General features: G+C 40.8%; 1 protein-coding gene across 1 annotated transcript in view; it reads right to left on the bottom strand.

The window, feature by feature from the left end:
• Positions 1-17,303, bottom strand: part of RAPGEF5 (Rap guanine nucleotide exchange factor 5) — a gene marked incomplete at both ends in the record, with an annotated part of 157,146 nt that overhangs the window by 78,159 nt on the left and 61,684 nt on the right. Inside the window, 2 exons of the mRNA XM_080338516.1 lie at positions 9,941-10,066; positions 15,719-15,795. Of these exons, the coding sequence (XP_080194642.1) occupies positions 9,941-10,066; positions 15,719-15,795 (203 nt within the window). The remainder of the gene's footprint in view (positions 1-9,940; positions 10,067-15,718; positions 15,796-17,303) is intronic.

The raw sequence follows: 17,303 nt of genomic DNA, 5'->3' as shown, positions 1-17,303 counted from the left end.
CTCTTCACTCCAGCCAGCTCTGATTAGTGTCTTCTCCCATGACCCTGAGCACATCAATTCTCTCTATTAACCTGCTAAATATGGCCAAACAGCATATTTGCAAACACAAAATCAATGTAACTGCTGTAGCTCTATCCACATATATATTTTAAAGGTTCCTGTGGTGAATAATCCCCTACTTGCAATACCAAAAGTATTTGGCAAAAAGGCTTAAACTGATACTGTATTTAATAAATATCAGTGCCTCTAAAAGGGGAAGAGACACTGTGATATTGCAACCAAACAAAAAAAGGTGATGAATAATTGCATTCTTTGCTTGTTTCCTACTCTACCAAAAGAGCAGGTTCTCCTTTGTTCCTGCCATCACTGGGCTAAGTAGAAAAGCAGGTATGGGTTTATTGCCCCCACCTCCCTGAGAAAAATGAGACAAATTAAGGGACGGGGCTCTCACTCCAACCACTTCAGGTGAGACAGCAGTGTCAGCCAGGCTGGCAGGGGACAGAGCTGAGGCACCGCACCGCCAACAAGAGTGTGAGCTGTGTGGCTTTCCCTTGATCAAACAAGGCTGTGTACTTCAGCATTACCCCCTGCTCAGGGCTTGCCCTAGTTCAGAGCTTGGAAATCCATGTAAGGTTTGATCTCCAGCAAGCTGTTAAAGGAAATATCAGCTGCTATTCATGATCTTCCTGAGTTAGGTCATTCTATTATTTTCCTAGTCACCAGATGAGGCTAAAGTACTTTTTCCTGCAACCAGCAAATGCTGTCGCTCCCACACGTCAGAGCCTTCCCCACTCGGATGCGCCCGTTCCAGTGACTGATTAAAAAAGCTGGGAACTGCCCGCCACGTGGTATCTGAAAATATATTCGAGGAAGGCTGCAAGGTCATTGCTAATTTCAAACCCTGTTTCATGTTTCTACATGAAACATCTAATTAAAACTTTTCACTGGGTAGTTAAAACGAAATTCATGCATATGCACTTGAGACCTCATTTTCACGTGCTGTGAATTAGAATATAGGAGGTGCTGCACACAGCGGTAGGAACACTAATCGAGGAAGGAGAGGAGAATACCTGCTTTGATTTAGAGGAAGACAGTCAGCAAAAATACCGCTAATCACCTGGGTTTTCATTCCTTTGCTCTTTGAGCTGCCACACAGAACTAGGAAAAATGAATGCAAGTGGTGTATTAACTGCTACCAAATCAGCATTCTCCACAGGTGACCGTGTGTCAAGCACATCTTGCAAAATGCCACCACCTTCAAGGCTGTGGCGTGACAGAAGCATTGGACCCTAAGGACTATATACCCTGCTCTCACCAAAAAATACCGATTAACATCAGCAGAAACTGATTTAAGCTTTAAAATGCAGGCACAGTGACTGACAGAATGGCCATAGCAAAAGGACAACATTTGGAGATTTCAGGTGTGTCTCATGATTAAAATAAATAAACCTTGGGAAAAAAAGGAAGCCTGCAAAAATATACAAGGTCAAGTTGTCCTTCCTTTCTTGCTGTGGAGAATCATAGAATCAATGTCTTGAGTTGGAAGGGACCCCTGAGGATCATGGAGTCTGACTCCTGTCCCTGTAGAGAAGGCTTCAGCAGTGGAGGCAGAGATCGACAATTGACAGCTGTCCCTTTTCCAAAAAATACCACATCTCATTCCCACCCCATACCCATATCCCTGTACCATGAGTGAAACTGATACAGTTGGAAAGTAACCCCTCAGGAAAGGTGCATTTATTTTAGTTATCAGCTGGATTATTCCCTGTGTCTCTTCACAGAGCAGCACAACATGAGGCAGGCCAGGGCCAGGGAGAAGCAGTCAGGGCAAGGATGTTGTCAATGGCACATCTGTCGAAGTGATGCCTGCGGACCCAGAGACTGCAAAGTGACTGCAACTGCTTGGCCTTTCCTCAGCTATGCTCAGGTTTTTAAAAAATATCCCCCATGACCCTCAGCATATCAAAGTCCAACCCACTTCCAGCTTGTGGGGATCCCCAAACCACCTATCAAGGATCTCAAAGCAATTCATCAACATTCATTAACTACTGCAGGTTTTATAGCACCTCTTCAAGGTCCTACATGCTTAAGACCCTATTTTATATCTGGGTAAACAAAGCTGCAGAGAAGTGACATGATTTGAAGAAAGTTACACGTTAAATAACGGATGCAGTCAAAAATAAAAATTCGGTGTTCTAGCTCACAGGTTTTAGCCTGTGAAATACCACATGCCCTTTTTACTCCTTTCAGCCCAGTAACTAAGGTATTGTCCTGTACAAGAATGAGTCACTGTTCCACACTAAAGAAAGCCCAGCACACAAAATGTGTAAATGGAATTTCCTTCTATACAAAGTAGTTTAATGTTATAGAATAAATCAAAGAGGTACAAATTAGACTTTCTTGTCTTTTTATCACTAGGCTGAGCATCTGGAGGAAATAAAGCATTATGGGAATATGTAACTTGCCTCAAAGGAAAACAGTGAACTTCCCACTTGACGTGTTCCTGTACTCTGCTCACAACACATCATGTGAGCACAAGCATGACTCCTTGCAAGTGCTTTGTATTTGCACAAAGAAGGACCATATAATCTCATCACTATTTTGTACTCCTGGCAAGAGGGCATTCTCCTCCAAACTTTGGCCACATTAAATAGACACAACAAAAAGAATAATAAATTCCCTTAAAAGTATATAGTAAATAAAAGCACTTTTCTTATTTTAACAAATGTGTTGCAAGAGAATGAAATAAAGTTTTACTAGGAGCCAAATGATCCCAATCCTACATCTGAGCAGGAGGATCCTTATCTCTGGCAAACTTTTCCCATTTCAAAAAGATGCCTGTGCCTGTTCTGCACTGAAAAAAATCCTAGGACCTGCAGAAGTCTTCTTGTTTCAGAAGATAAAGAGGTTGGCTTATGAAGAACAAGTGATCACCTGGGGCTATGCCTTCATTCCAGCAGATTAAAAATCAACCATCTGGAACAGGACACTGTCCAGAACATGATGAAACTAGATTCAAGTCCTTGTTCCTCCTGATTCAGACCAGAGACTTGAACTTCAGGTTACCTCCACAGCAAGCATGTACCTACCTCTTAATTACTTAAGCTTACTCAACATGGAGCTATAAACTGACAACCTCAATAATAGACTCATTTTTTTTCTTGGCTTGTAGTTGAAGACTAAGTCATACATGCAAACTATAGTCTTGCCCTGGTACAGCTCTCTCTGCTAATGCTGGCGGATCTAAGAGATAGGAAGGGAAATAGGAAACTCCTGTACTGACAAGCTAAATTCATTCTGTTTCTATGCCTTCAGAAATCTATAACATCTCATGGCTATTCAAGCCATGAAGGTTTCTTCAAAACCTTTCACTGTACTATAGTTGTTATGTCCACTTGATATTCATTCTGCCAGAGATGCAAAATAGCCTCCAAAAGCAGTAAATCTGCGTTCAGGCTACCCAATAGATCTGTCTGAGCTAGAGCAGACACAACAAAAGTTGTGGGGTTTTTTAAAGTAAAGCACATATTTCAGTCACTGATTGCATACAGACATTATTTGATGTCACTGTTTTAAAGAATGTTTTTCTCTTGGAGCCCTGATGACTGACCATCAACTCCACAGTACGTCAGCACAAGGCCACAGCTTTGTCATGCTAACAAAAACTGCAACTCTGGACATGTCCTGACATTCGTTCTTGTCTCCTTGCAGGCGTCCAGCTGGACAAGTAGGTGCACCTTAAAATAACCTTGATGTGTCATGACTGGAATTTCCTCAAAAAATTCCTTGGTTGTGGGTGATCTACACAACCCGAGGCTCTAAATCATTAATCTTCTTTTGTAAGCCTTTTAACAGCTTCAGCCCAGCCACCGACCTGCTTCAATGAGCAATCATCTGTCTTCTTAATGAGACCAGTGATTACAAAAGTTAGTACCCAGTAAATTAACAAAACTGTTCTTCAGTATCCTTTGTCCTTCTGAAAACATATCTGCACCCTTATGATATAGCTCTTTCATCTTGACCCAGCTAAGTCACAGAATCAATACATTCAAGCTGTAGATACTTATATACTTTTAAAGAGTACTAACTCTAATTAATATATACATTAATCTGTAAAGGGATTATAAGGTAGATTTAGGAAACATTCCCCTTCCTACTGATGCATGCTAGTGCTGGAAGAGCCCTCACCTAGAATACAATTTATATAGTTGAAGAAATTTGTTAATATTCTTAATATAATTAATATGTGTTCATTAGAGAATCTTAAATTTCCTTTGAACATTAGTGTCAATTTAAAGAAGGCTTATTCAGTTGATCTGACTATGAAAATGTCACTATAATCTAAAGAATATTTTCCCCATGTTGCTGAGGTGAAAAGCACTTTTATGATTTTGCTAATACAATGACACTACAAACAGACATGTTTTTCTTAATCAGTGCAATTCTTCATTGAAATAGCTGGAAAAACTGTACAAATGGCATCACGTCTGTTTAAAAAGCATTTAATTGAGCCCGTAGTTGCTTAGGAGTTAAAAAAATATATGATTTAGTACAAATATGCCTCAAAGGCATTTAAAACATCATTTTATAGCTGAATATTTCAATACAGATTTTTCATCTATTTTCTGTCAAAGCAATTGTTTTACAATAATGAAATATTTAAATAATATAAAAACACAAATATCCAGTTTTACATTTCCCTGGGCTTCTAAGTATGATTTGCATGTAATGATAAAATTAGAACTGCAAGCTTGCATAGGTAGCCCACATTTGATATTAATTTCCTTGCATTTTAGACAACCATTTCATTTTATTTATTTATCAATACATTGAATCTCATTGTAGGAATGCAACAGCACAGAGAAGAAACTTATCTAGCTGCTTAGAAGCTTGTTTACTACTATTTACTTTCTACTTACTAGCAAAACTGAAGTTTTAGGAAACCTAACACATATGGTAGGTTCAGTGCCTTAATTAAGAACCTTATTCTAACACATTAACAAGTAGGAATGGGGAAAAAAAAATCAATTTAATTGTTGTTTTCCTCGACAAGTCTGTGAACACCATTACAGTTAGATCACTTTGCAAACATTATGTTCACCGGAGAGGAGCTGGCACTGTGTGCTGCAGAAGAACAATCTCCAGTTCCAACATACCAGTCTAACTTGGTCATAACAAGCTTGCAGTGCCAGAAATAAATAAGCAGCTCAAATATAACAGAGTTTGAGCACAAAACTTTTTAAATTATAGGACTTCTTCAGAACACTTTTTTTTATCCAGACTATAAATCTGGAAAGAAATCATGGCATACAATAAACCTGAAACAAAAGCAGTATGGACTTTCTGACTTGGGTGCTTATAGTATGAAGTAAAAATATATGCCTGTACAAAATCATTATATATATCACAGAATCACAGAATGGTTAGGGTTGGAAGGGACCTCTGGAGATCATCTAGTCCAACCCACCTGCTGAAGCACGTTCACCTAGAGTAGATTGCACAGGAATGTGTCCAAGTGGGTTTTGAATGTCTCCAGAGGAAACTCCACAACCTCTCTGGGCAGCCTGTTCCAGTGCTCTGTCACTCTCAAAGTAAAGAAGTTTTACCTTGTATTCAGATGGAACCTCCTGTGCTTCAGTCTGTGTCTGTTGCCTCTCATACTATCACTGGGCACCACTGAAAAGAGTCTAGTCCCATCCTCTTGACACCCACCCTTGAGATATTTATAAACATTGATGAGATGTCCCCTCAGCCTTTTCTTCTCCAGGCAGAACAGACCCAGCTCTCTCAGTCTCTCCTCATAAGAAAGATGCTCTGGACCCCTGATCATTTTCGTAGCACACCACTGGACTCTCTCCAGTAGTTCCTTGTCCTTCTTAAACTGGGGAGCCCAGAACTGGAGACAGTACTCCAGATGTGGCCTCACCAGGGCAGAGCGAAGGGGGAGGAGAACCTCCCTTGACCTGCTGGTCACACTTTTCTTAATGCACCCCAGGATACTGTTGGCCTTCTTGGCCACAAGGGCACATTGTTGACTCATGGTCAACCTGTTGTCAACCAGAACTCCCAAGTCCTTCTCTGCAGTGCTGCTTTCCAGCAGGTCTGCCCCCAACCTGTACTGGTGCCTGGGATTATTCTTCCCCAGGTGCAGGATCCTACATTTGACCTTGTTGAAATTCATCAGGTTCTTCTTTGTCCAGTTCTCCAGCCTCCCCAGGTCTCGCTGAATGGCAGCACAGCCCTCTGGTGTGTCAGCCCTTCCTTCTAATCTGGTATCATCAGCAAACTTGCTGAGAGTGCACTAAGTCTCTCCATGCAGGTCACTGACAAACAGGTTGAGATATAGATATGCATATATATGTGTGTGTATATATATATATATCCCAATTTTACATCCTCCAGAACACATTCAAACTGAAGGAATCCGTTCTTTCTGCTACCATAGTTTTAAACCAAGCTATCCTTCAGCGAACCACCCAACTGTCACGTATCTTCCCTCTTCCAGACCATCTGCTTTTTCTGAGAAAAAAAGAATTATATTTCATCTCCTTCTGAACCAGCAACCCAAACCAATCCATGCTTTACCTGCCCATTGTGGGCTACAGACCTCTGACACCACACCTTGAAGAATACCTTTAGGTACTTTATCTGCCTGAAAACTTCTGGAAGACCAGCGTACATCCACATGTCATCTACTTTTCCTACATGAATCACTAAGTTCCTTCCTCAAACTCAGATGAAGATAGTGATCATTTATTTGAATGACAGGAGAGCCCACCAGTTCTCCTCACAGTCTAGCTCTGCATCTCATTCACTGTACAGGAAAAAGTCACTGGGGTCATCAGGTACCAAATTCTTTTATTAGGCTGAGAGCTCTTCCTTCTTCAAAGGAAAGTACAAGAATCAGCAAAGCTTAATCATACTACATTTGTGTTTGCTGTTAATGCTGGAAAACCGTATGATGTTGTACTAATCTGAAGAAACCTGTTTTAGAAACACCATGGGTAGCACCAGAGGAGCCCCAATTCTACTTCCCATTATGTGCATGGGACACAGTACACGTAGAGAACTATGCATATGCTCAATTCTAACCCCAAGTTGTTGGGGTTTTCTTTGTTTGTTGGTTTTTTTAGGGTTTTTTGTTGTTGTTGTTGTTTGTTTTTTTTTTTAATATTCCTGGAGGAGAACAAACCAGAACTCCACTTTGGGCAAAAATTCCCCCGTGGCCATCTTGGAAGGAGCAGCTTTACTTCCAGGTGGGCGACAAAGCCCCCAGCTTCGAACAGCGCCAGTGCCCGGGGCTGGCTGGAACACACAGCCCTGCAAACCAGCAGTGTTTCTGCTGTGGGATGGGCTGCCCTGAGGCCAGCGCAGCCAGCCAGCTATCCCAGCACAGGGAGAGAAGCCTGGCGGGGTGTTCAGGCGTCTCATTTACAGACCGAATGCCATCCCTTTGAGGAAGGCAGATCATCCATGAAAGCACAATTTGAGCTCCCCAGGAGGGAAAGCTGGTGAAAGCTTTAGCACAAGGATACTTGCTGAGAAATGAGGTACTATGGAGAACATGCAGAATCACTCCATTTCACTGCCTATGCCACGTGCCCATTACCCCATGTTTCTAAGAAAGTAATGTAAGAGTAAGCTATGCTTTTAATTTTTTCTTTTTTTTAACCAAAAAAAAAAAAAAGAAAAAAAAGATGGGCAGGCTACACATAGTTTTGTAAGGATACCATACCCAGAACATGTTGTTCCTCTAACATTTTCAGCGAGCACAAGGGACTGGGCAGTAGGCTGATGCCAATGAATCTGCCATCACTTCTTCAGCAGCAGGATGAGATGAGAAGGTCTCAAAGACCACATCCAAGTAGTACTCACTACAATCCAGCCTACTGCGTTTCTCCTCACAGAAGAGAGGAACAGCTGCCCAGAACAGCAAACTCTGCCCAGCCAGCCAATTCCTGCCATACACACATGCGCCAGAGCAGCTCTCAAACCACAAGGGAGGAAGGGAGGGAGAGGAAGGGGTGGAAGCTCACATCTTCCTGGACGTATGTGACCCACCAGCCCCACCACACCAAAGCGTGGGTTTCTTTCCAGTGAAAGTAAATTACCTGAGTCAGCTAAACTGAGAACCCTACAACAGACCTCACCCATGTTCATAAATGCCTTCTTCGTGACTATTCCTAATGAAATCAATAGGTTCATTGGGGGATTAGCAAATACATCCACATTGAGGACTGCAAGTCTCTCTGGTCATGGGCTGCCTGGGCTGTAAAGAACAGCCACATCACCCAGTGGTCTACCACAACCAGCAACGTGCAGAGCAGTGTGAGGAGAAGCACATCAGAACTTGTTACTGCCAGCACTAGCTGCAAGATGTTCCCCACCCAGAAATAAAGGGGACATGAGGAATGACCTGTCCTTCTGCCACTTTTCAGGCAACATTTCTCTCTTCTGCCACCTCCTAGGTCTAAAAGTACATCCTTGCCCGAGAGCATTACACCCTTCAGTGTGAGAATGAGCTGCTTGCTCCAGCTCCTGCTAAACTGAAGTCACTCATCTCCTAAATAGCAGCAATTGCTAAGTACCATACTTTTCACAGGAGAAAAAAAGCTGAGCAATTATTCCCTTTCCATTTTTGGAACTGTAATCTGTGCAGCTACAGAACTGCAGCTGATATCATTGCACCCTTTATAAAGACCAGAGTAAGCAGCAAAAATATCTACTGGTTTTTTAAGTATCAGTCCCAACATTCCCCTCTCCCCTATGCCCACAGCATCTGTAATCTTGCTTTAAATCCTGAAACACAATTACAAATCTTCCATGGCTTAAAATCTTCTTTACTTAAGCATCTAAACTTTTAATTGCACTTTGCTGATACAGTTTAAAGACATATGGAAATTCTGCCAGATGTCCATGGCTAGTGGATCAGCTGAGGAACAATTCAATCTCAGGGATTTGAGCCTGGCTAATTACCCTCCTCCCTCGTGCACACCTACCGATACAATTACATGTTTAACTACACCAGACTAGAACTTAATACTGCTGAACAGAGCATGAAGCTCTGAAATAAGATTTTACCTTTCTCTTTTTCCTCTGTGCAGCCTTGCTTTGGTAGGAATGAGCTTGCAGATGAGCTGAAAACTATTTCTTTTCTAAAGCACATGCCTTTTTTCTACTGTCCAGCGAGTAGAAAATGGAATAAATTACATATACATTATAGCAAGACACATAAGGACTAGATGGGATTTTTGTTATTTCTTGCAGTTATTATCCTGGGCACCTTTAGATGAATATGCAATCAGAATAGAAATCTTCACGAGAACAAAATTAGGATTCATTGTGCTATAAGCAGAGCAGTCAAGTTTTACTGCATTTTCAATCCAGTTATTAACATCTGAATAAGTGCTTTCAGAAGCAATAAACAGAATGCTGCTTTCTTTGCTGTAACTTTTGGTTGAAAACACATTTTTTTAAGAAACTGCTGAATTCCCTACCCAGATCATTCTTTTTAATTCATAATTAAATCTCTAGCCAATATTTGCATCCAAATATACCAGTAGAAGGGTAATTTTAAGACAATTTAAAGTAAGTACTTGAAGCACTCATATACCTTATACATTATTTAAATACACCCTAAACCCCAAGTATTTCATAATCACTAATTTGGTAGAAAACATCCTGAAATCATCTGTTATTTCCTATAAGATATTAATAACAGTAACTGACAGCTAATGACAACATAATAATTTAAATGTGTTGACAATTATTGAACTGAACGCACTTCAGAGAAATGTAAATGCCAGAGGAGAGCAGCTACAGCTCCATGACTAATGTGTGCCCTGGATTCTGACCATCAGCTTTGCTATTTCAGTTTTGTGACCTAAATCTCCCTCCCCCACCAGAAAGAAACAGAAAACCCAAACAAGAAATGTCTTACTTGTTCTGCCTTCTCTGGTGGTTTTCTATCCGTCTGCAAAAACTGGCAGTTTTCTCTCGCCAGCTTCTGGACCAGCTCAATCCGTCCGATGTCATCTCTTCCCTGAAGCTTGCACAACACCCCTGCCTTAAGGGTGGGAGAAAGAGCAAACAGATACTTAAATCCACAATCCCAGGACATGACACCACCACAAATTTCAATCTTAAAAGAAATGCATCTGTTTTCTCATATTTGTGGTACTTCAGTGCCGTTTGCTGAAGAAAAATGAGTCGCTGCTTCCGAGGAAACAACTGGAGAGGAGCTGAGGCGCATCCAAATCTCCAAATGTATCTACTTTGGAGGAACGAAGGCAGGGCTAACTAAATGAACCGCTCCTCTGCCTGTGACTATCAGATACGCTGTGTTTTATTTGTTCCTGTCAGCCTGTTTCCTGTTACATAAGAGAACAAGAGCAAGAGGTTAAAAACTCATGGGAAAGTTAGCCAGGAACAGCCCTGGAAAAAGAATGAAGCGCAACACAAGGCACTCCTAAAAATAACAGGCTCCAACTCCCCCTGCTCCAGCTCCAACCATTTTTCACGTATGCAATCCGTAAGAGTTAAGAGACAGTTGTGCTACATTTATTTATTCTGTAAATAACAAATCAATATCTCCTGATTTTACTTAGGAAATAAAATGAGATTTGCTTTAAAAACTATGTTAGAACTATTTTCTTGGCTAATGTTCTGCCAGTTATTCAAGCTATGCCAACATTGTTTCATCAAAACATTCAGCACTGGCTGTTTTATAAAAATGCCATATATATAAAGATGGATTCATGCATGCACACAGGCATACCAGACCCATCACAAAGTTAGCCGATACGGGCTAAATTGCTCCCTGTAAAGCCAGTGGCTAATATCACTGTCCATGATTTGGTCACGGATACAGCCTTTGTGTAACCAGGACCCAGCTCAATGATACCACACAGCTTTTATTAGCCCAGATGTTTCCTGATGAGAACAGCATATGCCTTGGGAGGACCAGGCATGTGGTATGGCTGTCATATTGCTATATGACTTCAAGGGCAATCTGATAATAAACATTTTTCCTGACTTCCTCCACCCTTTTCTTTCTGCTATTCATCCTGAGTTTTCCTGAATCAGTATATACTCCAAAACTCATCAAATATCTTAGGAGATGGGACCAGAAGCCAGGGATGCCCTGACCACTAACCCATAGGGCCATGCAGGCTCCAGTCCTTTGGCCTTGAGAAACTCCTGCCCGTGACTGATGAAGGCAGGAGAGTGTCCACCCAAAACATCCTGCAGCCTGCTGTTTTTGCCAAGGAAGATAGAAATGCGGGTTAAGGCTTCTTCAGCTGAGGACGGTTACAAATCCACTTTCTGAAAATATGCTTTAACGCTGATGGAAAAAAACAGGTTCCACGACCAAATCCAAAGAGTCATCCTTACTGAATTATTTGAAAGAAATTTTTACGTGCCTAAATTCCTCATGTCTGCATAAAAGCACCTCCTCACAAGCCTGCATCAGGCACTTGTGCTCTGGAGAAGAAAAGAATTTCAGATACAGCCTGTGCTTTGCACCCCCTATGCTTAGTCCCCAACCCCCTAACGAACCCAGCTTTCCCGTATAAAGAACCTATGCACCGGTTTGAAGGCCAGAAATCTGCCCAGAAAATACGGAATTGCAGCACCTAACCTGAAGGTCCTTATGTTTTCTATGAGATCAGATCCTTATCTTCTAAATTGAGGACATGGATTTATAAACCAGTTCTAACATACTGTTATCACTAGCAGATCAGAAGTGAGACTGATTTTATCAAATGTAGAAGAATATACTGAACTATTTGTCTAGACTCATTTAATCAATAGAGAAAAAGAGGTACTTAAGATTTATTTATTTATTTATTTACTCTACAGTAGACGTTTTAAAATGGTCAGATGAGCTGTTTCCTAAAATTCTCCTTTTTCTCCAGTAATTTACACAGGGAACGCAGGCAATCATCACAGACTTGGCTGAGGTCTAATGTTTGCACTTCACAACACTCCGATAGCTTGGGGACATCAGCGAGAGCCAAACCCGCTTATTTCTTGGCTTTGGGATGCTTCTAGTAGAGAGTATAACATCTGTGTGCTGTAATCCCTGCAGGCTTGTAGGCTAAGGACAATTCAAAGTAGAATGGCCTGTTAGGGCTTTGGGACTACTGTGGAGGCACTTTTCACACCTCATGTTGTGCCCAGACAAGTCAGACCATGACTGACGAGTGGCATAGAGGGTTATGAGTCCCTGTACTTCGGATGTCAGATGGACATTGACAGAAATGCAGTGTTCACTCTGCTGAACAAACACTCATTGATCTCCAGTGTATGAAGCAAAGCGCAGTGGTTAAAATCATGTATGTTAAGATAAGGAAGGGAGACTTCAGTTTTGGGGTAGGAGTTTGATTTGGTATATGTTCAAGTGGAAGAAAGATCTTGGAGAAAGACAATTTAACACAGGGGGCTTGCTCCCATTCACCCCTTACCCTCCTGCCTGTGTTCAGGCAGGGCACATTATTGCTTTCTGCATGGATGAGCACCCTGGGGAAGAAGCAACTCTAGATACAAGCCCATTAGCCTTGCCACGAATATGGTCTGAATTCAAATTTCATTAAAGGATCATATTGTCCTGTTTCAAATAACCATCATGAAGAAATCACATTTTAACATGTCCCCTCCTCCCTAAATTATTATTTAATTTAAAGAATTGCAGAGAACGTGACAAATATATTTATTGTATTGGTTTTCCAGAGGATAAAAGGTCAACTAAAAATTTTCTGGGAGAGCTAAGATACTATCAAGTTAATTGTATATGCTTGGCTTGGGGAGTAAAGAATGCACTTAAAATACAAAAGGCTAAACATGCTTTTTCATTATTAAGAAGAAAAATATTAATGCCTCATTTTTAATTCTGATTTCCTCAATTATGCTGACTTTCCACTATAAATCTTCCTGCTAAATACTTATAAGAAAGCAACTAGGTCAACTAATTAATTAATTGATGACTGCCTCTAAAAGCTGGTTGGGAAGATGTCATTAAAATCTCCTATTACTGGTCATTTTCACTTGTCAATATAAATTTAATTTTCAAGCAATACCTTTGAAGCTGTTTGTTAGATGAAAGGGTAAAAACAAGCTGCCCTACTTGCAAAGGGTGATTTTGATTTGTCATTTGTTCAGGTGCACACCCTCCAAAATCCCACATGCGCAGATGTTGGTGCTTAGTCCACTAATTCATGTACATGAACAGAGATCCAAGTACTAACATACATGAAGGTGAAAATCAAAAACTTGCATATGTTAACTGGCTTTAATTTAATGAATGATAAAAGAACACAGGAGCTTTACAGTGAGGCTTTACTACCATTCATGGCACAAAATTACTATAATTAAAGGTATTTATGCAATACTTGAAATTAAATAAAAATATTTAATGTGAAGGAGAGTAAATTTGTCACTACTGAGGTTGGAAGAGCAAAGATGCTGACAACACATTTTCTGTTTCAGCACATCCATTGGAAAATATTCCCTCTGCAAAGGCCATAAAGGAATTTAGTAGAAGTGACACAGAGGTGATTTAAGACAGCCCTAGGCAGGCAGGATTGGATTTTTTTATTTACATTGTCTACACTGTTTACAACATGCTCACTTTTAAAAAACCCTGTACTGATTAATTTTTTCCACACTTCTGCCAGTTTTGTCAACTAACTCTAATATACGTCCCACAGAGCGGTGTTTGGAGCAGGCAGCACACCCTTCAACTCTGTTAGTTAACAGAAGAGGTTTGTGGTGCTTTGGCTTTTTTCCACTGCACCTCTAGCTCCTCCTGTGTCTGGTGAAAACAATGTAATTATTACAAACTTCACCTTGAACAACCTGAAAACTTGAAACCATATGGAGAGATCATTCGCTTTGCCCCAGTCACATGCACAATCTCACTAAAACGGAAAAAAAAAAATAAATAAATAAATAAAAAGAAAAAGTCATTCACACCCTTAAACCAAACTGTATTTGGTGTTTGCACTATGTCGTTTTTATGGCACTGACAAATAAAATTGGAGCAACAGCTACTTTGATGATGCTCCTGCTCTCCTCCCAGCTGGGCAACTGAAAACTTCTTTAACTGCTCTCTTAATAATTGTTTAATTTTAAATGTGTTTCACATTCTTTCAAATTTTAGAAACTGGTTTCCAGCCAAGTAAAAGCTGAGTGAATCAATATCCCAATAATAAATTCCCCTTGTTTTTTACAATGTGCCCACATAATCTTATTACCTAGCTCCTTAGGAGCTTTGAGTACACATCGTAGCCTTTCTTTTCACATCTCTAACATATATGTGAGCAAACATTTTCAAAAAATAATAATACTACCACAATCAAGTAGAACTGAGCATACATGAAACCCAAAAAAGAAAACAGAAAGCCAGATTTTTTTGTGCAGTGAGGCCAGTATTTCCCTCTGGGTCTTTTCTGTAGCTCTGTAATGCACAGTGGAGCTCTAGAAAACTGATCCTCGGACCCCACATTGATGTGAATTAGGAATCAAAGTCAAGTAACAACACTTTCACACACTGAGCTCCTACCACATCTTAATTTTTTTAAGAGATTTGAAATTGTGTGCAATTCATAAAAGAGCAGTCCATTTCCAAACACCTTGCTTGAGCATGACCCTGAAGAGCGTGCCAGAAAGGCCCAGTGACACACAGGTGCAGGATGCGGGATTCCCAACTCTTCTGCCTGCGCTCCCCACGTGCCTGCCATGGCCCAGCCCTGCTACCAAGGCTGCCTGTAGCCCCTTCTGGGCTCATGGTGGTCGAGACAGCCCCTGCCTTTAGAAAGACATAGGTACTGCTGACTTGGCTATACAGCTTGTACCCCTTCAGCCGAGCTTGCTTACAGACATCAGTGCAAATCCTGTCTTTCTCACACACAGCTTTTTAAGTAGGCAAGGTGTTAAGAGATAAATCAGAGATGGTAACTGCAAGTTGCATGTGTAGGAAGGAGAAAAGGTGGCAAATGGTGAGAAACATAAGATTTTCAAAAGGAATAGAAAAAAAAAAATAAAACCACCAACAGTCAAGAGTGGGAGAAATCGATTTTAAATTAAAAGCAATAATCAGTACCAATTCAATGAGCAATATAGTTACACTTGTACAGTTTGAATGCATGAACTGAATGATTGAATGAACTGGAGATTAATCAAAAAAGATTCACCGAATTAAAAAGGATAAGCAATTCCACAATAAAATACTCTAAAAGGCAGTTAAGTTTCTTCTGAGCAATATCTAGAAGTATGCTTTGGTTGTAAATGAGAGTAGTTATGGGAGGAAAGAAAAAGGTTGTTGCTTACACTTGAGTGACTAATAAGTATCCTCATTTCATTGCATGTCTACTTACAGTGATTAAAATTCAATCAAAATGTCACATGCCCTCGCCTCCTAAAACACATCTCATTTTATTTTCACATCTGGTATATGCTATGTGTATTATCTAAAAAGAGGAGAGAGATAGGTGAAGAATGCTGTCCAATTGCAACATCATGGGATTAATTCCCAGAGTAATCATCAATCTTATTCTGAATAGTCGCACAAGACAAGAGGCAGCAGACTTTCCCCTCCTAGGGGCTCCCTGCATTTGAACACAGAAGAAAATCCATTTCCCAGAGCTATTGAGAGCAGATCCTTCAACTTGTAGATCTGAAAAAAGTCCCCAGGACACCATTAATCTTACACATTTACCTGAGCATCAGAGGTATCCTTGAGCTCGTCTAGTCCTCTTATTTCTTGACTGCTGTGTTCTTCATTTTGATGAATTGCTAAAATAAGAAAGAGGGAATGTATTGGAAGCAGGCAGGTTCAAATGATAAGAAGCAGCAATGCAGCATGACCTGTTTTAGATCAAAGAGGAAGACCATTCAAGAAACCTCGTTCCAAGTGTAGCTTTCTAGTTAACTTCTTGAGTAGTTTTGGGCAAATTTTATAAGGCATACCTTATTTGGTTTGGGAAAATCCTAAATAAGGTTTACCTTATTTTTCCTAGGCAGCAAAAGGAAGTACTAAATCATTACACTCCTGCAACTTAGTCCTGATAAAGTGAGGACATTTAAGGGAACTCTACTTTTTCATACATTATCATAAGACTTAGGGGCTTATAAAGAACAGAAAAATCAGACATCCCTTTAGTTTCATTATATTGTAGAAGGTCAATTCAAACTAAACAAAATAAGCAGATTAATCCCTTGTCTCTGCCTCAGAAAATTCTTCATAAGCAAAGTCATCCATGAAAGTCATCTCCAGAAATAAATGGTGGCAGAAGAAGATCTATTGAAGGTTGTTTGCTCCTGGCATAATAAGAGAAACCAGTAACTTAGCTCAATTAACACTCCTTAACATCAGCAAGTTTTGACAGACTATAAAGAAAAAAGGTTTGGATCAAACATGTAAGCTCCAGAAGAGTGGAAACCAGAGTTATCAGTTCACCTGCCTAAAGAAACAAGGACCACTTTTGAACAGACAGATCAGACTTCTGTATTGCAGACAGCTATATCTATAGGTAGTTTTACGAGCTATAGCCCAAGATACCCTTCCAGTCAACATGCCCACCTGATGCATTTTAGCAGGACATTAAGCCCTAAGCCCTTCTGATATGTCACACGTAGCAGGTTAGAAGGGTCTGACCAGATGAAACACATGAGAAGTGACTTCACCTTACACCATACTCATTTACTTACAATCATCATACTCAAAAATCATTAATCATGTGTACACATCAAATGATTTGCCAGTGTGGCCGCAGCAGTTGTGACAACAAAAGACTTATTGAAGTGGTAGAGCTGTCAAATCTATTTCCTGAACAACACCAGGCTCGTGGCTCTGATGGATGGGCAGGAGGATCCAGCTTGTGTGCTTCCTCCCGTCCACCCTCTCTGTCCTTCACCCCTGGGTACCTGAGCTGGTGGTGAGGCTGCACCTGAACAGTCACAGCCCACAGCACGGTGTTTTCAGATGAGGATCACCAGTCCTGTTTTGCCTTAAACTACATCTGTGAGCTGAGACAGCCCAGGATTTGATTGATGAACAAACCAGCTGTTGAGGGAGCAGGAGGAGGGCTGGCAGGCAGCAGGACTACCTTCACCAGCCACCCTCACCCAAGCTCTGCTCAACCCTCAGCCCAGATCTTTAGACATACAACCAGGTTACCACAGCTGCACTAATACATGTAATGTGAGCCATGAGGTCTAGCTTGGTTTGTCTGCATGGGTGCTCTGGGTCTGCTGCAGACTAAAAGCAGCCTCCTAGGCAGCCTCCAGCAACTTAAAAGAAA

This window comes from Nesoenas mayeri, assembly GCF_963082525.1.
Source record: "Nesoenas mayeri genome assembly, chromosome: 2".
Classification (NCBI taxonomy): Eukaryota; Metazoa; Chordata; class Aves; order Columbiformes; family Columbidae; genus Nesoenas; species Nesoenas mayeri.
This window is presented reverse-complemented; position numbering and strand designations above follow the sequence as displayed.